Here is a 26,484-nt window from a genome sequence, read left to right on the forward strand (position 1 = left end):
CCGTTCATTCAAAGACATTTGCTTTACCCTCAGCTTTTCAAAACATATGATAAAAATAAGGTGCGCGTACGTAATTGTTAACATTTTCAGGTGTGGAAATTGAAATCCGTCTGTCTAAACTAACATTTGATTGCAACTTATACCCTCCCTAGTTCCAAAGAATATTTGAAGCAGAAATAAACATACTAACCCTCACACTTACCACATTTGCTGAGGTGGCCAATGGCTTTTTCATACCGTTTCAAATATTTGTCTATAGTGAACCGCTGATAATTCGTTTCCATTTTCTTAAGTGTATTTAGAAATGGAAGGTATTCTTTGGGATCCTAAAAGTTAAAAAAAGAATTTTTTTAAAGGACAATTTTATTGCTCGTGATTATATTACTTATAAAAATAAACATATAATAATTATAGCAATGAAACGAAAGCTACATCGTTTTTAAAATATGTAGTGTATTCATATATTAATTATATATAAAACCAAACTTCATAAAACCACTTTTGGTAAAAATGCCTTAACATATGGGCATATTGTCCAGGTTCCCAATTTGCACTGGTAAAAGAAGCTACATGATAGAACTGGACTGGAATATGAATCATTTGTTATATTTCCTTTATAAGAGAAGAATTTGTTCACACTTAATGCCTATAAGCTTAAAAATAACCCAGTAATTTTTTTCAATTGCTCAACCTAGCAATCAAAACACTTTGGTAAGCCCAGAACAGCGACAGAGAATGAGCTTGGAATTATGGGCCCTGGAGACTCACAGTTCTGCCTCGAGGCCTGTCCTCACAGCCTTAACATCAGACCAAACACTGCAGTTTCAGGAGCACTGTTTCATACTACCATGTTCGCATAAACAAAAATGAGAAGTATGTCTAAGCAGTAACTCCACATACCTTCTGTGACTTCTCAGCTACCATGAGGACCAAATCAAAGTTATAGGTCCCAAGAGAATGATCATATAATTCATTAACATCTACAAGAAGCAGCAAATACTTCAGGGCCTCTTCAGCACTCACAGCATCAGGAACAGGTGCAGCACTTCCTATCATTATGTAAGAAAACAGAACAAAACCATTTGGGGAAAAAACCCACACACCTAGCAACATAACCAAAAAGACAAAGTAATACGTTTTCCTGGCAGAACTGGACACCAGATGAATATATTCTTTTGACTCCTTTTTTTTGGTGGTACACGGGCCTCTCACTGTTGTGGCCTCTCCCATTGCAGAGCACAGGCTCCAGACGCACAGGCTCAGCGGCCATGGCTCACGGGCCCAGCCACTCCACGGCATGTGGGATCTTCCCAGACCGGGGCACGAACCTGCATCCCCTGCATCAGCAGGCGGACTCTCAACCACTGCACCACCAGGGAAGCCCTGACTCTTGTACAAGCTTTATAGGGCAGCATTCAAAGAAATGGACCCAGGTTTTAAAATGGAGACGAAAAAGCCACACGCCAAATCAGTGATGTGACCCTGGTCCTGGTCAGTGTTATCTCCAGAAGACCGAAGACCCGATGTCAGTCAAGGCCCCGATACACACACTCTGTCAACATGTCTCTACCTTGAAGCTCGTGTACCTTCTGCAGCACAATTTCCAGTTCTGGGGTTGTTTTTTTCACGTGAGAGGTGAGTATTGATAGGCAGTACCTGAAGTAATAAGTGAAGTACACCAGAATAAGAAAGATGAGCAAGCTGAAGAGAAACAACTACACACTTCTGTTACTCAAAAGATGCCACCTAACGACAGCACACGTACTTGTGAGGATTTATGTTCTCCATGGCTGCTCTCATAGCATCGCAGATAAGGTCTACTTTTTTCCCATCAGGATCGCTGGACAGCTGGACAGTACTGGTAACTGGTGGAGGGTACATGGTTTTTGTAACATCTTCTTCCCTGCGAACAAGCGTGTATTACAAGGTCACTAACTGAACATATGTCCCAGCTATCAAACTACTAACATATGTTGGAGTGCCGATGAGATAATAAATAAAAAATGGCTTTTGGAAGACAGTTTAATTCTAAAAATATTCATATATGGTGAAAAATGGAAAAACTTGCTGAGAAAATGGAAACATGTCCACAGAAGACTTGTATGTTAATGTATACAGATGTTACATTCATTGAGCCCCAAACTGGGTACAGTCCAGGTGTCCACCCACAGGAGAATGAAGAAATAAACTGCAGTATGTTTACACTACGGCATACTACTCAGCAATAAAAAAGAATAAACTAGTGATACATGCAAAAACATGGATGAATCTCAAGATAGTATACTATATGATTCATTTATATAAAGTTCTTGAACAGGCAAAACTGATCTACAGTGAAAAACTCAAAAAAGCAGTTGCCAAGAGGGTGGGGACAAAGAACAAATGAGAAGGGATTTGGGGGAACTTTCTCAGATGAAGGAAATGTTCTCTATCTTGATAGGGGTCAACATTACATGGAAGTATACCTTTGTCAAAACTCAGTGAATGGTACACTTATAATCTGTGCATTTCATTATATATAAATTTGACATGCAGGGGGACCCCGTACACAAAGAATATGCTCTAGTTAATGTTATGCAAGGTGAAGTACTGACAGGTAAAGTGGACTGATGCCTATAATTACCTCGAAATTTGTCTAAAGTAAAGATGGAGGGTGGGGACTTCCCTGGTGGCACAGTGGTTAAGAGTCCGCCTGCTAATGCAGGGGACACAGGTTCGAGCCCTGGTCTGGGAAGATCCCACATGCCACGGAGCAACTAAGCCTGTGCGCCACAACTACTGAGCCTGCGCTCTCTAGCCCGTGAGCCACAACTACTGAGCCCACATGCCGCAACTACTGAAGCCTGTGTGCCTAGAGCCTGTGCTCTGCAACAAGAGAAGCCACCGCAATGAGAAGCCTGCGCACCACAACAAAGAGTAGCCCCCGCTCACCACAACTAGAGAAAGCCTGCACGCAGCAACGAAGACCCAATGCAGCCAAAAATAAATTAATTTTTTTTAAAAGTGCATTAGGAAAAAAAAATGAATGGTGGATGGACAGATGGGAAATAGTGATAAAGCAAATACAGGGAAATATGAACTGTAGAATCTAGGTGCTGGTACAGGATGCTCACTGGACAATTTTCTCAACTTTTCTACATGTTTAAAATTTTTCATTAAAAAGTTAGAAAAAAATAAAAAAAATAAAAAGTTAGAAAAAAGTCACTGCAGAGGAAGACACCATTTATTTCAATTAATAGTTTTTTATGTACACCTAAAATTAAAGTCAAATAATAATTCTAAATGACATCTTTTAAAGTCTTAGTTTTAAAAAGGGAAAAGACTGAAAATCCAGTACATGCGGCATCTAAGAGTTAGAGATTAAAAAAAATATATTGAAAAGTAATTTTTCTCCTCTATTTATCTGTCTGATTTCCTTAACCAGAAGAGAGAAAATTATGCATGCGATACTCATGAATTATTCAAAATACTTACTTCAATTCTGTGAAAAACAGATTAATATGATTTACAGAATCTATCTGTCTTATGAAGGTTTCCACATTTTCAAGAAACACCTACCCAAGAAAAAAATAAAAAAAGGACAAAACATTTTAGTTCAGATCATCTTAGTTCAAGTCTAAGGTAAGCTATGATAACTATCAGATTTAGAATGTTACCTTAGGGTTATGATCATGAATCAGATTGAGATTAATTCTCAGTTTTCTCATGCATTCAAATGCTTCTTTAAACATTAGTCTGTGAAGAGACAGATAATGAACAGAGAGGGCATTTCACAAAAAGTAAGCTCCCTGGACTCAGCATATTTTCATAATGATATAAACCAGTTAAAATTAAGACTATAGCCCAACTACTACTGGATTTCTACTCTGAAATCATAGAATGAAAAAAATCAGGTACCAGATTCATTTACCTTCCTAAAAGGTGTGATTTACTCATCATGGCTGGTTGAGGACTATATCCACACACACGCACACAAGAAAATCATTATGGAACTTAGAGCTACTTTCTTTTTTAACAAAATGTTAGTAAACATTTTCCAATATAAAGTTTCCCCCAAATTCAGAGATTCAGACAATGGATCATTTCCTTCACGACAGTGGCTCAGGCATTTTTGGGTCATAGGCCTTTTTATAAGTCTGCTGAAAGCCTTAGGCCTTCTGCCCAGACAAATACACACAGACACAGGATGGTGCAAAAATTCCCTGGGTTCACAGGCCATCTAAAGCCTATATCGTTCCCCTTAGGCTAGGAAGCCCTGTTTCGTACACTGAGCCTCATGATTCCTTTTGCTAGGAATGTTTATTACACCATACGATATAAGAATCAAAGTGTGAAAAAAAGAGAGCCTCTGAGAATCTGATTGAAGATATATGTAATGAAAGATTTGAAGACTTTTAAAAATCTTAATGGAATACTTGCTGTCTTCACACATAAGTCATAACAATAAGCTAACTAATCATGTACATGGTACTTACTTGTCCAACCACTTCCGAATTTGAGCTAAAACCAGGGCTCGATGATGAACAACTTCTAAGTTTCCCCTTGGCATCTTAAAATAAATAAATCAAATCGATAACTTTTTTAACTAAATAGAAAAAAATTAAATACCCAGGATATACAACTTTACCTAACTCTTCTTAGAGAACTAACACAACACTGTAAAATGAGCATAGCTTTGGCAAAATTTAGTTGTGCTCAAAACTTATTTTGACTTTTAAAAGAAGTTTCCCTCTTAGCCTTACTGGGCAGAGCCTGTATTAACACTCCTTTGTATAAAGCTAACAGAGAACATAGCAAGGAAAGGCTTATAATAAATTAACACAAATGATAAAACAGCTTAAAATATAATCCACAAGAATTCTGTTTGCTATTTACTGTCAAATGACTATCAGAAACATAGCCTGAAAAATCAGCTTACCTGTAATATAAGCTTTGTGTCCTGGGGCACAACAGTGACGATGCGTGAACCCCTCTCCACCTTCCGCAGAGATTCCCCATTAGACACATGGCTGCTGCTCAGACCTGCCTGTAATGCTAAAGACACCACAGGCTAAGCCTTAAGAATCACTGTCAGGACAAGCCACTCTCCACTAACTGCAGGTGAAACTGCACGTTATCCAAAGTAGAAGGAAGCAATTAACAACTAAGCCGCACTGCTCTCTTACTCAGCCTCAAGACCATTAGCCCCTCTGATAAACAATCTTATCCCAGAATTTTGTGCTCTCTCACAGAGCCCTCATGCACATGCCCATACACAACGTCTCAACTGATATGGAAAACACAGGGAGGACTGGGCACCTTCTCTCTGTCTTAGTGTACTGATAAAGCTACGATCGTATCAGTGAAAGATTCCCTGTTTCCAAGTTATCAATAGAAGCAAAGAAAATAAGTGGGCTTTTTTTTTTCATAAGAAAACTGTGTGCATGCACACACAAACACGCTGGGTGGGGGGACGTGGAACACAGAAAAAAGTGCGGCCAATTTCCTATGAGCCATGAGATGGAGTCCTTCAGATATACAATGGAGGGTTGCCACAGTGAGAAAAGGAAGATTACAAAGAAGATTGAGCATATTGCCAGTTTGGTGCCTACATGGTAATTCAAAGTAAAATATTAGTTATACTAAAAAATTTCCTGAAAATTGTTTGTTTACCTTAGGATGTGCTGCTTAAGGAAGGACCTCCTTCTCTTTGCTAACTGATGTGGAGTGATTCAACTGAGATATCATGTTGAGATTAGGGGCTAAGTAAATGAACTTGAAAAGTTTTCTCCAGTCTAGGACTCATGATAAAAAGCCAAAGTATGCAACAATCTTAAGCCATCAAGACTTCAAAGGACAAACGATATTAGAACAGGGACTATTTTCTATTTTATACACTGAAAACTTACTTTTCAATGATGCATCTCTCAGGCAAAAACACTGGCAAGTATGGGAATAAGTCGTCAACAATAAAAACTCATCATATACTGCAAATGATGTGATATTTGAAGCAACCTACAAAAGGTCAGGGAGGCAAAGGAGAGAGTTAGCTATATTACTTGGAGCCAAGGCTGAAAAAGATCCAATGTCAGAACAAGCCTTGATACCTCAGTGTCATTGATGAAAAAGCGACATCTATCAGTCAGACCAAGGACACATTCCTGCAAAGAAATAAAATATGAAATTACAAACAATTCTAACCGAACTAGTTAAACCAAACTTTTCTATTACATGGTTCCATTGCCCTATGATTTCACATCTAGGTCCTTGTAATGCGGACTGAAGATGCCTAAGATGTGGTTGGTCCAGTGCAAAGTGTGCTATGAGGCCATCCAGTGCATCAGCAAGCCCCGCCGTTTCTATCTCCTATGCATGTCTCAAACGTATCACCTTTTGGCCCCTCACTGCCTCCACTCACAGCCACTTTCACTCTCCTCCCTTTCAATCTACTCTCTACTGGGCAGCCAGAATAACCTTTCAAACCATGAAGCACATCACACTACTCCCTGATTAAAATCATCAATTTCCAATCTATGTTAAATGAGCAAAGCCACGCTCTTTCCCATGGCCTATCACTAAGGACTAGCCATTGCTTCCGTTAGGTTCCTTGAGTAAGCTGAGCTCTTCTAAGCTCACAGTATGGATAGTTCCTCCTCCCTGGAACACTCTCCCTTTCTTAGAGATAGAACTTTCTTTGTCTTCACATCTCAGCACATACACCACCACCTCCTAGAGGCTTTCCCAGACCACCAAAAGTTGGTCTCCCCATCCTCACAGCTACCATCCTCTAACTAGCCTCAAACACTTCTCTATTCTCTACCATTACACTCTGCTCATTTGCTTCATTCTCCTATCAGAAGGGACAGCCATACCCGTATTGATAGATTAAAAATTCCAGAAGGGCAGGAACTAGTCAGCTGTTTGGTTTTGTAACCACTGTATCTACCACCAGCCACAATTATAGGCATTCTAATATTTGATGAATGATAACCTACTGAATCCTAGTTTCAAGATTACATTTCTGTTGTCCCCAAAAGTTACTTATCAACTAACTTTGAATGTTTTGTACAAATGGGGATAAAAGTCTGCCAATTGCATTTTTCTATTTTTGAATTTATACTTCCAAGGAAAGGAATCAACTAACCACTACATGCAATCTCTTAATCCCATTTCAGAGATTTAGAGGCTCAGGCTCAGGAAACTTCTCATTGTTGAGAGTGAGTAACTTCTCATTGTTGCCTTGAGATTTAGTGGACACTCAGGTCCACCTCCAAAGTACACACTCTTTCTACTTAATGCTATCAGTTCCTGGGTCACTGCTCTACGTGGTAAGTTTTTCTGCCTGTGTTTACTTACCTCTCCTCCAACCATGGCCAGTTCGGTCTGTGTGCACGGATAAGGAAATCGAACAGGAAATCCACCAGGGTTCTTCCATGGTTCAACAGCCAGAGAGGGTGATTCTGCAGGATTGGCAGATGAGGTTTACCAAGAGCTGATCCGCTCTTTGTAAAAAAAAAAACTGTTACATTAATACTTGCTAAAATACTTAACATGCAATTTAAATCACTTTCCAAATGTGTTTTGGAAACTCAGTAAAGTACTCCAGTTCATTACAAGAGAAAATACAGGGAGAACACACCAGCTAATTCTACTCTATAGATTAGGGTTTTTCAGGGTAGTTAAAAGACCTAATAATCACGGCAACACTGATAAGATACAAGTATATGTACTCAAGAATTAAATACCTACGTAAGTCATAAACATGCTTTCCTAACTTTTTTTTTTTGCAGTACGCGGGCCTCTCACTGCTGTGGCCCCTCCCACCATGGAGCATAGGCTCAGCGGCCATGGCTCACGGGCCCAGACGCTCTGCGGCATGTGGGAACCTCCCGGACCAGGGCACGTACCCGTGTCCCCTACATCGGCAGGCGGACTCTCAACCACTGCGCCACCAGGGAAGCCCCCGCTTTCCTAACATTTTGATACTCACCCCAAAGGTACTTAAGTATCTGACCACCAGCCACCTGCAGTGCTACTGACTTGGTCTTGGAGTTGCAACACAGACTGATTATGACCCCATCCACTGTCACAGATGAACTGACAAGAGTAAAATAAAAAACAAAGGAAGTGAAGGAGGTGTGAACAGACTGTTTTTCTCAAAAGTAGTGACATTTCATTGATTTTGCAAAACAGAAAAAGAAGCAATTTTCCTTTGGTGCTACACTGCCTATTTCAATATAACATAAACATAATAAATGCACACACATATGTATATACACACTAATAGATAAACTATTGCAAGCGCAAGCCCAGGTAAAGCAATTACCTGTCACATGACATTTTCCACAATGTCAATAAGTAGGTGTCTACATTGTGAGGTCATCACTCCTATTCTGGCAGCAACTTTATATAACTTATTGCAACTTATTTCAATTTATTGCATTAAATAAAGCAGTGAATCTGTGGGAAAGTGAGCACGCTTAATACCTATATTGCTATTATATTCATTCATAGAAATCTGTGGGTCTCCCTTAATGGGAAGAGAGGAATCTGTTATTGCCATTATATTTTTTCCTGAGTCAATGAACCAAGAGTAGACATGTCTTAAAGGAAGTGGAAGAGGTACGATAAAAGCAAATGGTGCCAATGCTAACATTTATTCAAAGAGTTTTAAACAAATCTACAAAAACCCCCAAGATGCCACAAATTTGGGGAGGATAAGTTATCTGAGAAGTTAAAGGAATAGACTCTGGAGGTGCAATGGCTGGGACTGGATCCTGGCTCCACCTGCGTTATCTCAGGCAAGTTACTTAAACTGCTCTGTGCCTCAGCTGTCTTAGCTGTCAAATGAGGGCGCCAACAGTACATACTTCAGAGAGGTGCTGTGAGAAATAAGTGAGTTAATACAGGAAAAGCATTTAAAAGGGTACCTTTTACAAAGCACAAGCTATAGTAAATGTAAGCTATAAGCTGATTGGGGGACTATATATTTGTCAAAGACTAACATTTTTGTATGAACAAAATAGTCTTTTTTGAGAAACAAAAGTCAAAGCAGCAGAAATATATTTTAAATGACTTCTCACTTGCTTTATAGCAAATGAGATGACCGCATTTACCTTCTACAAGATGATAAAAAATTTCAAATTTTTAGTAGTGGAAACATGCATAATTTAGGCATTTCTAATGTAAATTGCTCTGTTTTACAAAGGAAGCCCCTGTTAAGTCTGAATGCAGCTAGAACATATTCTGCATCCAGACATATTCACAAAACCTTTAAAAATGTGAAACATTACTGGGACTTCCCTGGGGGCCAGCGGTTAAGACTCCACGCTCCCAATGCAGGGAGCCTGGGTTCGATCCCTGGTTGGGGAACTAGATCCCACGTGACGCAACTAAAAAAGATCCTGCATGCCACAACTAAGACCTGGCGCAGCCAAAATAAATCATAAATAAATATTTTTTTAAAAATATGAAGCAGTATCATTCAAAGATTAGAAATTAATGACTGCATTTGGAATATGCTTCATGTATACAATAAAGAAAGGTTCCTAATTTTGCAACAACGGTTTTCAGAATTTAAACCTAACCAGCAGAACTTTAATTACATGTGAATCTGGGGATTACTATCAATGTATGCCGAAGGTGCCGAGTTTTGACACTGGAAACCTGAGGATTTCTCGGAGCTGTCCACACAACGCTATCTGGTGCACAACACGGCTTGCGATACAGAAAACAACATTCATTAATGAAACCTGTTACGTGACAAAGATGCAGTCGGGAATCAAAATGAAACTCAGGGCCAGGGAGCTATGAAATTTTAGCAAAGAAAAACAGAAGAGGTTTTCTAGTAATAAATGCAATCAAGTGCCAAACAAAACGTACAGGAGGCTGGAAGAAGTATTTTGAAGTCACTAAATCAAAATGAAGTGCATATATATAGATCTCATAGTCGATTTTAATAACTAACAAGGGTAATTAGAGTGGCTAATTCTCATAGGCTAATAATTACTCTGCTGGAATATAAGGTGAATGAAAATTTTTAACACACCTCAAAAATGTTTTGCCTCATCTCTTGGCATTTGTGCTATTTTTCACCACTTCTTGATGTATTTTAGTCTATATTTTGACATGACTAAAAACTAGACTTAACCCTCTTGCTAAGTATATCTAAAAAGGAAGCCACTGCCCCTCAACCCTGCTCACTGGAAGTAAAAAAAAAAAAAAGTCCCATGCTCATAAAAGAAGCCTAACTCTATCTGCTTATTAACACATGGAATACAGCGAATTGTTGGAATACCTAATGTTGAGCTGTCCCTGCTCGTCATCCATCGCAGAAGGGGCCACAGTCAGATGGTGAATGACAGACTGTGGACTGGACTGACTGTGGCTCACAGCCAGGAAAACGTCTTCCTGAACCCAGGTGAGAAGGCCAAGCTTCAGTGGGTTTACTTCTTCATCTTCACTGTTCTCAAACTGAATTCTGTTTTAAACATCGAAGAATTTTCAAAACATGAATAAAATTTAGCATCACCGAGATTTTCCTGAATGAAGGATGAACCACTTTATATATGGTCAACTCCTAATTATTTGGAGGGACAAAACCTGAGGTAATGCCCAATACCAGAAAATCCAAAAATAATGTTTGCCTGGCTTAAGAATACAGTTTTCTAGTATTTAAAATTAAGTATCTTATACTCTGAGATCTTTAGATTTGAAGAGAACATTTCAAGAAACTGACTACACAAGAAAAACTGACAGCCCCAGGCCCTACACTAATAAACCCCAGCAGTCTTCCATTGTTACCATCTACCAGCATTCAAAGCAGGCTTCAGCAGATATTTAGGTCTCAGCTGAACGGATCCTAAGCATCTCTTATCAAAATGACTAATTCGTTTGGGAGATGACTTCTTTGCCGCTAATGCCTTCCTCCTGTAGCATTCAGACACTGGAGGAGGGCCTGTTTTTACTACTTCACGCGGGAACTCACAATGGCTCCTTCCTGTCTTTCAGCTCAAGCAGCAGATCCTCAGCACCCACTAAAGCTGAGTCACTAGTCTGATCTTCCTACTCAACCAGCTCTCCCTGGACTCAGTCTCTTCACTGCATTCAGCCCCACGCAGGAGCATTCCTGCCTCGGGTTCTCACTGACACTCTTCTGTCCACCACACTCAACATTCTCAATCCTTCTTTGGCAATCCTAAACCTATCTCTTTTTCAAGGTTCAAGGTAAGTTATTTATGCCCTTCATGAAATCTTCTCTAAATGACTTAGAGCTATCCTTCTCACAATTTTTTAAAAAATGAAACTATATTCTCAATTTCCTCATGCTTTCTAGTTTGCCTTAAATCTGTCCTCTAAACTTTCAAGTCTGTGAAATGAAATAATCCATGTACACGCTCTTTCAAAAACTACTAAGCATTATATAGACAGCTCCCAAATCATACACAGGTAGGAAATATATTCATTAAATATATTGCATATATTGGCATTTAAGAAACATTTTATTTGTTATATTCAGTTATTTGCTCATTATTCCCATTAATTTAGAAATAAATGTGCCCAGGAGACAAAGTACTGCGTTAGTTAAGAACATGGGCTTATTAAATAGAACACAATCAAATTCTGGGTTCTCACAGAAATGGACTTATAATTAATAATTTGGCTTCTGGGTCATTTTACAATGCTTATAGTGCACCCGAGGTATTCAATTATATCCAACTGTTTGTAGTACTGTTTCAATAGGAAAATGCATTCTGATTTGCAACGAGAGCCTCAAAACACAGCAACCAAAAGTTCTGCATTGTAGGATGAAACAAACTAGAGACTGCATTAGGTCAGCCGCACATTAACAATGTACATATCCTCATTTGTGTAAGCAAATGCACTCTGCTCTACCATGTGCATCTCCATCTTTCCCATGGGATTTTCCCTGTTGAAAATCCCCCCAGGGATGTTGGGGGAATGGGTTCTAAGTCAGCCTAAGACTTATGCTCCATTGCCACCCATCAGCATATATGATATTCAGATATATAGGTAACTGACTTCTCCAACCAGGCTGTAAAACCAGGACCAAGGTGTTGTACCTACTTCTTGTTCCACTGAGCAACAGGCACAGGATAAGGTAATAACAGCTGGCTGAATTTAGGACTAAATGCTGGCTGCTTCTGTGCCCAGAGGTCCAAGGCAACTAAGAACAACCTACTTGTAGCTCTTGTCCAGATGAGGTGTTCTAAGAGAAATTTTAAATCCATTTCCACCCACAGCTCCCAGTTTCACCGTAGAGTCTATGCTTGGACTATCACCTAGGGAAAAAAAAATGCAAATACTATCATAGTAAACTACAAACATTTTTCCTGATACTAAGGATATGGGGTTCTGCATTTAATGGGCTCTAGAAGGTAATCCACTTTACAAATAAAGCAATCTAGAAAATAACCACATCTCAACCTCTCTCTTAAATTAAATTTCTGCCTACCTTTCAGGCTAAGAATTCAAAACTTATTTGAAAACAAGGCTACCACTGCCATGAGCCAGTATAACCTACGATACAACCATAGAATTCACAAATTTCAGGTTCTTCAAGTATATCAGGAAAGCAACTAGAAACTGGCAGCAATGTGACTGTGGAAAGACAACTAGATTAGACGCTAAAACACCTAAGTAGAGGTCCTTGTCCTTTCTTGCTCAAGCAGACTGCAAACCCTCCGGCGTGCTGTTCCCTCATCTATAAAACAGAAAAACTCCACCTCTGACACAGCTCCTAGGAAAGCTGTGAGATCAACTGAAAATACGTGCAATGGCAATGTTAAGGACGTAATGAGATACTACGTTCTTTCTAGGGTTGAGAATTATTCCTAAATAACTAACCCTTCAAATTCAACAAAGCAAAAGGAATTGTTCTTATTAGCCAGAGTAGGATTGAACACCCCCCACAAACACAGAAAAAACCCTGCAAGTCAATTAAACATCACAGTAAGAATGATATTAATTATAAACTTCAAAATTTTTGGAAGCCCTGGAGCTAATGCAACGCCAAACTGTAATTTGCCTTCGTGTAGGAGATTTGATTCAGAACATCCTGATAACAGTTTCTGAACATACCACATTTATAAACAGAAATCTGGTTACTGGCATCTAGGACAGCGAGGTCATTGCTCTTTTTAGGGTGTGCCGAGAACATGACTTGATTTACAGGGTGTGGGAGCAGCAGTTGGTAGGTGCACATGGGAGGCGGAACCACACTCTGCCGGAAGACTGTCACCAATACCCTGTCTGCATGCGAGAGAGAAAGAGGATGAGACACATGGATGTTCAATTCGTAAAACAAGGCATCTGAACAGCACAGTACCACTAATTAATAATGGTGGTAGAAAATATACAGCGATTCTTAAAAGTAACTGTTGGTGTTTTTATCATGAATAAGCTTAAATACAGTATAGAGGAGGGAAGTAAGTGTCAGAGCTCTGTCTATATCTGGCTATTGTCACCTCCAGGCCTATAGCAGTCCATCTCGGGGCTTGGAGTTTCAGGTGCCAGGGACTAGGGCAAGCAGGCCAAAAGGTCAGAGTTCTAGCTTTAAACCTGGGCCTGCAACCAAGCCAGAATAAACCAAAATCCTTAAAGCACTTCCCTGTGCATGGATCTGGTAATAAGGCATATGTGCTTACGTCCTCTATATAGAACATATGATTGTAAAATCAGTGTTACGATCACTACATAGAACATAAATTAGTACATCAACTCACGTTACAACCTTAGAAGCAAGTTTTCCTTTAGGTCATTAGCAATAAATAAACTGTCTATTCAGGGAAGACTTTCCCTAGTTTCTTTCCCCTCACTAAACAAAAAGCCTCAACCTAATTAAAAAACACCAATCCAATCCGAGTACTAGGCAGATGTCTGTAACTTGAACTGAAGATACTGGAAAGGTATATAATTAGCAAGCAAATTATATATATAAATTAAATATATATCAAAAAATAAAGCAACATAATGGAGTGGTGTGAGGGTCAACGCAACCCTATGTCAGGGCACAAAGACAAGGCTGACACACCAACGCCAGGAGCCTACTGTTGTCTTCCTCTCCACCCAGGTCAGAAATGTCAATGTCTTCAAAGCCCAGACAAGTAAATGTGTAAAGGCCATGGTTGTAGTAGAAAAGGGAGTTGAGGGAGGCAGGGGGAGAGGAGAGACCATGGTTCTCAGGGGAGTACACGCCTCACCTAAGGGCGTTCCCATTCAATCGAAACCAAAACAAGTAAAAACAAACCAAACAACCAGAATAATCAATCAAATAAAAATCCTGCACTGTTTCAGTCAAACTACCACATCTGCAGGCTCCTGGCTCAGGCCCCCTGCGGGCCCACGGACACACTTTCCAGCTCCTTACTTCCATCAACAACAGCCACATTTGCCATGTCACTTAAATTCTCTCCTGAGCTCCGGTCAGTCGTCCAGTGCCAGTCATAGCAGAGGTAATGCCAGCCTTGACAGAGAACATGCAGCCGGTATGGGGTCACCGGGTCCCACATCAGAGACACAATCTTGCTCTTCCCACAGGTGCTGAAGGGCAGGCTTTGCTTGAGATACCAGTGATAGTTTCCAACAGTCCAGAGCTGAACTGCAGGGGAAAATGAAAAGGAGGCCATCAGAGGCAGGGGTCTGAGGACCGGACTTCGTACCACTTGCTAGAGAGGGATGAGGACACCCTTTTCTTTTTCAAATGACCCTTTCTGCTCAGCCTCTTCATTAAGATAATAATACTAACAATAATTGTTAAAGTATAGTTTGTCATGAGGATAAAATATTAAGCATCAATAAGGTCAGAAGCACATGTGTTCATTTCTACCTCTACCTTCAAACTTTATGATCATGATGATGGAAGGCTCCTACCACAGGACAGTGCTTTAGTGAGTTGTTTTTTTCCATTAAGACTTAGAAAGAAGAAAATTTGGCAATTAGATTAAAAGTATTAAAACACTCAATCCAAGAGCACTAGACTAGCATCACTATGTTGTATTACGCTTAAGACGCTTACTATTTTCTTCCAGGTGTTTTGCATGCAGTTATGTCCAAGGGAGATTAGCATGCAATTACCCTTAAAAGAACAAGACCAAAACCTGTAGTGCGCAGGAAATAGGAAGAAGTTGGTCAAAGAGTACAAACCCTTCAGTTATACGTTCCAGAGATCTAATGTATAGCATGGTGACTACAGTTAACAATACTGTATTGTATGCTTGAAAGTTGCTACGAGAGTGGATTTAAAATGTTCTCACCGGGCTTCCCTGGTGGTGCAGTGGTTAAGAATCTGCCTGCCAATGCAGGGGACATGGGTTTGAGCCCTGGTCTGGGACGATCCCACATGCCACGGAGCAACTAAGCCCGTGCGCCACAACTACTGAGCCTGCACTCTAGAGCCCATGAGCCACAACTACTGAGCCCATGTGCCACAACTACTGAGCCTGTGTGCCACAACTACTGAAGCTTGCATGGAGGCAAGTGGAGCAACTAAGCCCGTGCACCACAACTACTGAGCCTGCGCTCTAGAGCCTGTGCTCCGTGACAAGAGAAGCCACCACAATGAGAAGCCCGCGCACCGCACCGAAGAGTAGTCCCTGCTCGCCACAACTAGAGAAAGCCCGCACGCAGCAATGAAGACCCAACGCAGCCAAAAAAAAGTTATCACCATACAACAAAAATGGTAATTATGTGAAGTGAAGGATGAGTTAATCAACCTTACTGTGGCAAACATTTCACAGTACATGCATGCATCAAATCATCACATTGCAGCTCCTGAATGTACACGTTATATGTCAATTATATCTCAATAAAGCTGGAAAAAAAAGACCTAATCATGTCAAAGCCAACCTCTGTTAAACAGATGACACACATAAATGAAGATTTTAATTATATTAAGGAATTTCTTTTCTTTAAACATCTCCCTCATCACTAATTCTTAACTCAGCAATCACAGCAAATCCAACCTAGTTCTCAAACAAGGCTACTACAATACTTCAGCCTACCTCTGGGTTAAGTTAGACTACATGCTCATGCTCTGTGAGGACAGACGTTGTGAGGACAGCTTCTCCACAACAAGAGAAGCTACCGCAATGAGAAGCCCACGCAGCACAAGGAAGAGTGGCCCCCACTCGCCGCAACTAGAGACAGTCTGCGCACAGCAACGAAGACCCAACACAGCCAAAAATAAATAAATAAATAAAATTAAAAATAAATAAGTAAATAAATGTCAGTGTTTACAAAAAAAATCACCTGGAAGCTTTTTTTTTTTAATTTAATACTGATGTATAGTCCCCATTATAACACACTGAGAGCAGCTCTGAAATAAGACATTGGTAGCATTTTTTTTTCCTAAAGCTGCAGTCAGGGTTGAGAACTATTGTGTTGAATGAATAAATGAATGAATGAGCTTCTCAATAGCATTTCGGTTAAAGTTCTATTGATTAAAAAGTTTGAAAGCCACTCAGAAAATAATCAAGCAAATGAAAAGATTTATGAAAAAAATGTTCAGTGCACTGCTATTGATGACAGTGAAAAATTACAAAACTTTAAATGTCTAACAACTAAGATTTAATAAACTGTAGCATAAATGAATATACAGCAATTTAAAATGACACAGATAGATATCTGAAATGGAAAGTTTGTGACACACTGTAAAAGCAAGTTACAAAACTGCAGGTATCATACCTACATATTTAACAAAAATGAGATCATAGCTTTACTGAGATGTATACATAAAATGTGGAAGACAAGAAACTTTAAATAGTGATTATTCCTGAGTGACAGAATTACAGAAAAACTCTTCTTCTTCGCATCTTTATTTTCTAATGCTTTCACATATTACATATACACTGAAAAATACATATTCACAATTTGATTTGCAATTTAAAAGCTACAGAAGATTCTTACTTATATCTAATCTCATTTCTCTTTCACTTCCACAGTATTCCTTTGGCTAGCATTTTTATTTGCTACAGCGGTACCATCCATGAAGAGAAAGCACTGATGACTTGTGATAATTTACATGTCAACTTGGCTAGGCTATGGTGTCTAGTTGTTTGATCAAACACTAGTCTAGACGTTGCTGGGAAGGTATTCTGCGGATGTGATTAACCTTTATAATCAGCTGACTTTAAGTACAGCAGACTATCCTCCATAATGTGGATAAATCTCAACCAAAGAGTTCATAGAGCCTAAGAGCAAAAACTAAGGCCTCCCATGGAAAACGGAATTTTGCCTCAAGACTGTAACAGAGAATCTTGTCCGAGTTTCCAGACTGTGGGCCTGTCCCACAGATTTTGGACTCAAGACTGCAACATCAACTCTTCACTGAATTTCCAACCAGCCAGCTTACCCTGATTCTATTTCTCTAGAGACCCTGCCTGATACATAACTGAAATCCATCCCATCAAAAGCTAACCACTCCCTCATCTCTACCTACCCCCCTCAGTTATCTCTGATTCCATTACAAGACTAAGTGAAAAGGATAAAGGAAACTCCATGGCCTACTACTTTCAATTACATTTTATGGGGCAGAAGGTTGAGGTACTAGAGCTGTCTTACCATAGGTTTTCAGAGTGGAATTTTCTTCCCTCTGAAGGTCTTCCAGCCAAACTGCAAGCACAGTGGAATCTGCATTCCAGAGAAGGTCATTAACCTAGTAGGGAAAAAAGACCTGTCACTGGCCTTTATGTAGTTACCTCAAAATCTTTATGATAGCTGAATTCCCTGCTCTCACAAGTCAAATAATCCCACACTTGAGTTGATCCTTAGCTGTAAATTACTAACCTATTGAGTTTTTAAACAAATCTGTCGTCATATGTAAAGGACTTCAAAAAAATGCATTATGTTTAAATACTTAACCCAATGAAGGTGACATTTTTAGACAATCAAGAATATTTGAATATGGACTAGATATTAGATAATATTAAGGAGTTATTACTAATTTTGTAAGGTATCATAATGGAATTGTGGTTATATTAAGAAAAATGTTCTCAATTGTTAGAGAAATGAATATTGAAAATATGATTTTTAAAATTAAAACCCTAGGAAATTTTTACAAAGTGTGTGTGTAGGGGGCGGGGCAGAGAGTGAAGAATAGATGAAAATAATTTTGCAAAATGCTGGTACATATCTGTTGAAAGTAAGTAATAGGTACATGGGAGTTCATTAAACTCTTCTCTCAACTTTTAATATATTTAAATTTTTACATAATTAAAAATTACCATGATTTGTTTTCGCTCCAGTGAAGATCCAAATGGTACACAACCTCCTTAAGGTTTACATGTTAAAAATGGCAAGTGTCTTTATCACTGGAAGAATTATGCTTTTGTCAAAATAAACAATAAAAACTGGCATTTATATTTCCTTTCTGTGTTTTATCTAGGGTGCGGAAGGAATGTTATTGCTCCTCTACAAAATCTCCTTAGGAAAAACAATTTGGTTTATAAAAAAAAAAATTCAGTCATAGGAAGCCACTATTTTTATTACTGTCTACTCTGGGGCTTCTATTTACATACCCATACCAAATACAAATCTTCTTCTCTATAGTTGTGCAAAGTCCTCTAAATGTGATGGTAAAACAACTCAGGCACCTACCTTAACCTCATCTTTAAAGAAAGGAAGTGTAAAATGTCCATGGAGAAGTCCATTTTTCTCAAAAAACACAACATCCTGCTGATTGGGTTTATCTTGCGTAGATGCGATCAAACTGCCTGAGGGCCTTAAAGCAAACCCAGAGTGTTAGAGCATCCAAAAGCTCATCCAGCTAGCTAAGAACAAGATGAAATTCAGAGAAACACTTTTTTCAGCAAACACAAAAAGCCTCCATCCAAGGAAGTTTTAAATCCCATGTTTCCTGGCAAGCAGTCACCCTAGTGTGGGACTGTATCTGCCCAGGGGACAGAGTGCCTTTTCCTGATTTGCACAAGGGCTCTATTTGCCCACAAAGACTCACAGATTGAGACTGCACTTGGGTGACTTTCTAAAAGAACCAATAAATTATTTAAACCATTCCCAGTATAATGTCCTATAAAACCATAAACTATTTCTCTTTCAATTATATGACTTCAGCAATATTACATGCTCAGGTAGGTATTTTTAAAGACTTCTAAATCTACTGAAAACGCCTTGATCGCCCCACCTTGTCTGTATTTGTCTCTAGAGTTTTAATTCAAATACATTTCTCTCTTTTCTCTGTCGTCCAACTGCCACTCAAATACTGGTGGGAAACATGTCTAAAACCTAGAGACCTAGGTTTTGCCTATAACAGATGCTGCTGAGGCAGAAAATATTTCTTCTATCTATAATCAGGACAGCCATATATCATAAGCAGGTTGTGACCTGCACAAGGGTACTAGGCCAACAGGTGAATTGGGCCCAAATCCAGCCCGCGTGTTCCTCAGCAAACAGGTCCCCTTAGTGTGGGAGTTTGTGCAGAGAAAGGAAGAGCTTTTCCTAGTTTTCACCAAAGCTCTGCTGCCCCACAGAAATTCACAGACTGCAACTTCCCTTCGAAGCACCACTTTCTGTTTTACACAGTGGCTTCATGTAGGCCCCGCCTATAACCTACAAAATGTGTGGGCCTTGGAATGATGAGGTCTGCGAAGCTCAGAATCTACTATTCAAACCACATTCAGACTTCAGGGAACTAAAAAAGAAAGATACAGGCTTACAGTCAAATGAGAAAAAGTAATTATCTCTTTGTGTTTTATAAACACCTACATTCAGTAGGTACCACCACTCCCACCATAGTACCAAGAAATCTCTGGCAAGAAGTTAAGAGGTTTCTTCTCCCACTCACTTCCAAGCCAGAGCAGGTCCCAGTCCTGCCACAGGCTCACTGGTTGACTGTAAAGCAAACTCCCGGCTCCACACTCTGACCTTTCGAGCCCCTGTGTAGTAGAGAGAGGGAGAAAAACAACAATGGCAAAATTTAAAGCATTGTGATAAATGTTGTCAAGTCTGAACTTCCAAACACCTTCCTTATTAATAAAAACTGTCATGGTTTCACAAAGCCAATTAGATGAATCTTGTTAAAAATTCGTATCCAGGGCTTCCCTGGTGGCATAGTAGTTAAGAATCCGTCTGCGGGGCTTCCCTGGTGGCGCAGTGGTTGAGAGTCCGCCTGCCGATGCAGGGGACACGGGTTCGTGCCCCGGTCCGGAGGATCCCACATGCCACGGAGCGGCTGGGCCCGTGAGCCATGGCTGCTGAGCCTGCACATCCGGAGCCTGTGCTCCGCAACGGGACAGGCCACAACAGTGAGAGGCCCATGTACCGCAAAAAGAAAAAAAAAAAGAATCCGTCTGCCAATGCAGGGTTCGAGCCCTGGTCCGGGAAGATCCCACATACTGCGGAGCAACTAAGCCCATGAGCCACAACTACTGAGCCTGCGCTCTAGAGCCCGCGAGCCACAACTACTGAGCCCATGCGCCACAACTACTGAAGCCCGCGCACCTAGAGCCCGTGCTCCACAACAAGAGAAGCCACTGCAATGAGAAGCATGTGCACTGCAATGAAGAGCAGCCCCCAGTCGCTGCAACTAGAGAGAGCCCGCGCGCAGCAACAAAAGACCAAACACAGCCAAAAATAAATAAATAAAATTAACTTATAAATAATAAATTTAAAAAATTTTTTAAATGCTTTAAAAAAAATTCATATCAAACTGGTAGGAGGCTGGGCCAAATGGCCTCAAAGAACTCTTCTGATTCTTAGCTCTATATTCATTTAACACCTGAAGCAGCACATTGTTACCTCATGGGTGTAATGAAAGAAAACCCGCAAAGCAAAAGTAAGAAAAATTTATTTCCATACCTGTCTCTGGGCAAACAACACTCACAGCAAAAAACTGTCCATCACCATGCCAGGTAACTTGTGGTCTATGGTCATCCCAGGGCAAAGCAGACTCGTGCTAAAGAGAGGAAAAAACACCAATGTTACTGGGGGCCTTAAATGGCCCAGAACCAAACAAGCCTCAGGCTATTAAAGTTAAATCTTTTATATAAGGTTTAAGCTATCTAGAAATCGAGTTTCACAGAATCCTCAGGAACCCTTCCAGAAGGGCCCTTAGACCCAAAAATCAAGAGAAAAGAACTTAAAACCAAACAAAACAAAATCTTTCTCTGGACATTAAAAAGTGGCCTCCAAGCATAGCAACAGGGAAAAAGAGCTACATATCTAGATGCTAAAAATAACAAGCTGAGGAATCTATCAGGTAACTATATAAGAAAATTAATGTTTGTCTAAATTTAAGAGGGTAGAGTTTTATTCACTGAGTAAACTTCACAATGCTGCACAGAAGAGTTAAGAAGATGAGAGGAATGTGGGCAGGGAAGAGCCAGAGGAGATAAAGCCAGCAGCAGTGATGAAAACATGGACAAGCTCCGCATTCTGCAGCACCGAAAGAAGAAAGGTTTCCAGTGCCACTTGCATCTCAGTCCCGAATGCCTTGAAGACAGAAGCCAATTCTGTGGGGTTGGGGACAAATGACCACCTGAGCATCCATCATCACATTCCAGTGACAGGCTAAGTCAGAATGGTGCTAGTGCCACAAACTGCACAGTAGGGAATACACAGCAGCCTAACAAGATTTATTCTCAATGAAACTGCCCTGTGGTATACACAAACTTCCTCTAGTGAAGGGTTAGGAGACAATATGAGTTACACGGAATGTAGCCAGAAATTAATTAAGGATGGAAAATGTAACGGCAGGCAGTGTATGATTTCATCTATCCTAGAAGGTCAGCACAGGGAAATCTCCACATATAATACAGACAAAGTGCTTCCATTCGCTCAGGCCCACATCTGGGGATTATCCTCAATTCCTCTCTCTCTCTCTTACCCTACATCTGATCTATTATCAATAAATCCTGTAGCTCTATCCTTCAAAATGTATCCAGAAAGAAGGAAAACATAGAGTTTCATCCAGGAAGAGAAATCAGGAAAAAAAAGACTAATATATACATATGTAGGAAAAGTATAAGAACATGCACGTGAATTATCAACAGTGAACGCAGGGCAGCAGCTCCTTCTGGGGAGGAAGGGGGAGGGTATCAGGAAGGGATACAGAGTGCTTCATTTCTGTCTGTGGTGAGTTATTTTTTTAAATGAATATTGGTGATACTTATTCTCTATGTGAAAAAAAAATAACAACTTGGCAATAAAAAAGAAAAAAGGATCTTTCTAGGATGACTTATTCCCTAAGGTCTCCAAACAGCTTGTTTTACTAGAGCAGAAGAGATCTGTCCATTACCGCCCTCTACCTGTGAAACAGAGCAGGACCCGATGGTCCCCCCAACCCCATGTCCTCAGCCTGCCTTTTGTCTGCAGAAAAACTTTAGCCAAACAGTAAGTTTAATCAGAGAAGTGAGAAAATGCAGAAACAAAGGAAAACAGCCCAACATGACTAAATAATAATAGTTTAGGCATTAAGCACAGTCAAGGACCTTTTTAGTTCCTCCTCAAGGGCTACAGATAATATTCTGAGCCATATCCTGTGAGCTGTCTTATAGATACTGAAACCGCCACCAGGTGGAAGAAATTAACTACATGATGACCAGACTGTGGCCATGACATCAGCTGCCACAAATCCAAGAACTGGCCTCCAAGAAATGGGAACCGACCCTGGAAAACTAACTGTACTTAATAATCAAGATGATGCTGGTCAGACCACCGCATGACCAATTTCAAGATGACTGTCAGAGCTGCCTGTACTGTTTCTGCATGTAGCGCCCCCTCGGCCTTTAAAGCTCTTGCCCACTGGTTGTCAGGGAGGGGAGTCGGCCTTTGGACAAAAATCACCCCACCCCCCAGTTGCTGGCATCCAGCGGAATAAAGCAAACTTTCCACCAACCTTGCCTCTTTATTGGCTTGTAGAGCGGCGAGCAGCCAGACCCCACTTTTGGTAACGCCTGGACACCTAAGAGCTCCTGGTGGGTAGCAGAACTTCTATTTGTTCGAAAGAAGGTTCTTTATCCATCAGACCAACCTTACCATTTGCATCTGAAAGGCGGCTTGCCTGCCTTCTGATCCATGGAACTGCGTCTCCTTCCTGCCCCAGCCAACAGTGATGAACTTGCCTAGAGAACAAGTGAGTGAGAATATGCAAGACAACCAATAAGCTAAATAAAATAAAAGCAGTTTCATGGCTATTCTTCATGAAGTTGGGTCCTCTGAGACCTCTCAATAGATTGACCAGCAGTCAATATTTTAAAAACCTACGTTCCATATTATATACTGAAGGGATTCTGAAGACTCTGAAATGCCCTTATTTTGGAAAGAGCATTACTGCCATTGTATATAAATTCCCTTGATGACAGTCAGCAATCCATCCCCACTTTACAAGGAGAATGAAACATGAAGAATCTATGCAATATGTCCACAGATAACAAAACATAAAACTCAAGAAGACAAGAGCTGGGAATAAAATTCCAATCGTAAGTTCAATCCACTAAATGTATCCAACCTCCCTGCTAGTGTTGGAGACCATGATTATGGAATTCAAGCCCTCACAGAGACTGACACACCCTAGTGACAGAGGCCAAAATTAGAACACAGGGCTTCTGCCTTCCAGGCTGGGCTTCTTTCTAAATTATAATGCTGATCTTACATAAAATATAGAGTCAGTTGCTGAAATAATGCAGCCTTCTGTTCCTGAAGGTAGGACCTGGCATCCACCTATAAGAGGTACTTACAGAGATGCCCCTGAAAGCATCGGCCAGCTCCAGGACCCAATATCTCCCTCCTACAACTGATGCTGATTCTGACGAAGCAGAGCTGTTTATAATTTCTATAAATTATGGGTCAGCATGACCGTTTCCTGTCTGCTCTGCTGGGCACACCCAAGTATTGCAGTATCCCAAAGCATACCTTGCTGCTGTATACAAATAGTAGTACCTATCCTGCTGCACACCCCTGCGCTTCTATCCGAAAGTTTCCACAGAGAGATAAAGGGTCAAGGAGTGAAGCAAGACAACTTTTCCAGTGGGATCAGATGATAAGTGGTGGAGTTACAGCAGGAATCAGCAAACTACAGCCTGCATTTGCTTTTACAAATAAACTTGTATTGGAACACAGCCATACCCATTTCTTTGTGTACCATCTTAAGTGCTTTCACACTACATCAGCAGAGTTGAGTAGCTGCAACACAGACCATATGGCCTGAAAGCGGAAAACAATTACTATCCAGTTCTTTACAGAACAAGTTTGTCGACACCTGGGTTAGAAGAAAAATATCTATTCACCGCTCCACAGAGTGACTTTTTGTACTGACAAATACATTTCTAAGACCTAAGACCCTGACTTGGACTCCCTCTCCTTTGCTTTACTCTATTAGATTTCTTATGAAAAAGTCGGTGGGATGAGCCAGGCCCAGAGCACTTTCCCATGCAGAGATGTGTTGGTTACTACCTCTATGACTATCCTCAAAGCTGGATGCCCCAGAGTCCCACCCCGGGCCCTAGATCCAGCACCATACCCGCTCCCTGAGCAAGCACATCTAATCCCAAGATTGTAAAGAGTCCCCACATGCCAATGACTCCCAGTCCACGGCTCTGGCCTCTCCTGAGCTTCAGCCCCTTCTACTCACCTGCTTTACTTGGTGATCCCATATGGCCCTTAAACAAATCCAGGAAGGAACTCATCACCCACCCCTTACAGACCAGCACTTCCCCACCTTCCCTCTCAGATACTGACATCTTTATTTCCACCACCTGAGCTTCTGGCTAGAGTCCTACTAAACTTTCTTCTTCACCTTACATACCCAAAGCCTATTTATTTCACTTTCTAAACTGGTATTTCTCAAACTAGCTAGGGCAGGAGGGGAACCATCATGCACACATATTCCAAAAAAGTTTCTCATAATTCCAAAAAATGTACTCCTATCCTCATTGAGAATCAAAATTTTCCTGCATTTTTCCCTTTTCTAGTCCCACACCCACCTTCTTTATCTCTCATGTGGATTCCTGTAGCAACCTCCTGCCAGATCACCCTGTCTCGTCTCTTCCCTCTCCACCAATCAATCTTGCATCATCAGAACCTTTAATGACTGATCTCCTGTAACTTCATGTCCAAACTCCCTATCAAACTTAATCAAAATCCCTCCCCTTTATTTCATTCCACATCCATGTCCTGTCACTAGGCAATGCTGAAGTACTCACAGTTGCCTGAATAAGCCATGCTGTGTCAAAGGCCTCCATGAAACATCCCTGCCTTGGAATGAACTAATTCACTTGCCTGGACCACTCCCCCACCCTCAACCCTCATCTACCCAACACCAAGTCAGCCAAAACTCAGCTCAAGTCGGGCTCCTCTGGGAAGCCTTCTGTCCCCATTACTCCCTTTCTCTCCTTATGCTACCCTAATACCTGCACATCCTGTTATTACTGACTCCTTAAGGGAAAAGATGAATTAACCACAGCACCAAACACACTGCTGGGTTCACACTACCTACTCAAACATTATTTCTGAACAAATTATTTTTGAACGAATAAATAAGTAGCACTTTTCTAAATGATTTCTTAGTAGAATGCGAAGTCATGAAGTTAGACCCCAGCGAAAGTTAAAATACCATCTCCCCCATCCTTCTCCTCAATCAGGCCAGCTACCTGGTGCCCTGAAGTTGGCCAGAGCTTCTTACACTCAATAAGCATCTCCACTCTTCTCCTCTTCAATACTTCCACAGCCTAATGCCCATATCACCTCAGCTAGATCTTAGCACGAAAACAATATGATGGGTCCCATGAAAATTCAGGTCTAATAAGTAGGAACAAAAATCAGCTCTCTATCCTGTCTCTCTTGTCTTCTCCCCAAAATTGTACCTCAGAAATGCTTTCCTTATTCTAGCTAGTACAGTCCTTTTCATTAAACCCCCTGACTAAGCCTGTCCTGGGGTTTGGGCAACAACTACCCAGGTGATTCTAAGCACAGATTCCTATTCCCCAAATTACTGACAAAGCCAGCTCTCAGACTTGGAGAGGCACCAGAGGTATGCCTTTTAAAATCTGGAATGAACTAAAAGAATTGGTCTATCTGTCAGTGAATTAAGTTGGGGTTTAAGCTTCATAGTTCTTTGGGCTTATTATGATGCGGCTATCAGTGTGCAAGACAAGTCACAAAATGGTTCAAACAAAGCTATACTTACTTTCACCAAAATCATCCTGGTGGATTTGCTGTTCCATGATTGGTTCAAACTCTTTTGTCATCATAATTAGGGTCTGTTGACCTTGGAGGAGCACAAACAAGAATATTTTGTTTTCATTTAGCATATCTGCCATTCTGTAAGTATCTACAGCATTGGAAGCTACTGAGCTGGAGTGGAGGAGTTTATAGTCAAAACAGAGAAGACAGAATTTATTCAAAATGTTCTGACTCTCAATTTTTTTTTTTTTTTTTTTTTTTTTTTTTGTGTTTCGGGGGCCTTTTTCCTTTTTGGGGCTCCGTGTCGGGGCGCGCGGGCTCAGCGGCCATGGCTCACGGGCCCAGCCGCTC

General features: G+C 40.6%; 1 protein-coding gene across 1 annotated transcript in view; it reads right to left on the bottom strand.

The window, feature by feature from the left end:
• ELP1 (elongator acetyltransferase complex subunit 1) overlaps nt 1–26,484 on the bottom strand; it is a 64,481-nt gene that overhangs the window by 29,022 nt on the left and 8,975 nt on the right. The window contains exons 5-26 of the mRNA XM_027104116.1: nt 26,138–26,218; nt 22,990–23,075; nt 20,812–20,908; nt 19,799–19,889; nt 18,595–18,718; nt 17,560–17,653; nt 14,369–14,599; nt 13,081–13,251; nt 12,182–12,281; nt 10,277–10,459; nt 7,970–8,076; nt 7,336–7,439; nt 6,087–6,140; nt 5,889–5,994; nt 4,919–5,034; nt 4,476–4,549; nt 3,657–3,735; nt 3,475–3,554; nt 1,766–1,903; nt 1,571–1,656; nt 901–1,049; nt 191–326 (exon numbers count right to left, since the gene is read on the bottom strand). Coding sequence (XP_026959917.1) covers nt 191–326; nt 901–1,049; nt 1,571–1,656; nt 1,766–1,903; nt 3,475–3,554; nt 3,657–3,735; nt 4,476–4,549; nt 4,919–5,034; nt 5,889–5,994; nt 6,087–6,140; nt 7,336–7,439; nt 7,970–8,076; nt 10,277–10,459; nt 12,182–12,281; nt 13,081–13,251; nt 14,369–14,599; nt 17,560–17,653; nt 18,595–18,718; nt 19,799–19,889; nt 20,812–20,908; nt 22,990–23,075; nt 26,138–26,218 — 2,487 coding nt within the window. The remainder of the gene's footprint in view (nt 1–190; nt 327–900; nt 1,050–1,570; nt 1,657–1,765; nt 1,904–3,474; nt 3,555–3,656; nt 3,736–4,475; nt 4,550–4,918; nt 5,035–5,888; nt 5,995–6,086; nt 6,141–7,335; nt 7,440–7,969; nt 8,077–10,276; nt 10,460–12,181; nt 12,282–13,080; nt 13,252–14,368; nt 14,600–17,559; nt 17,654–18,594; nt 18,719–19,798; nt 19,890–20,811; nt 20,909–22,989; nt 23,076–26,137; nt 26,219–26,484) is intronic.

The sequence above is a fragment of the Aethalodelphis obliquidens genome, unplaced genomic scaffold, assembly GCF_003676395.1.
Source record: "Aethalodelphis obliquidens isolate GAN/ISIS:26980383/991018 unplaced genomic scaffold, ASM367639v1 scaffold7, whole genome shotgun sequence".
Lineage (NCBI taxonomy): Eukaryota > Metazoa > Chordata > Mammalia > Artiodactyla > Delphinidae > Aethalodelphis > Aethalodelphis obliquidens.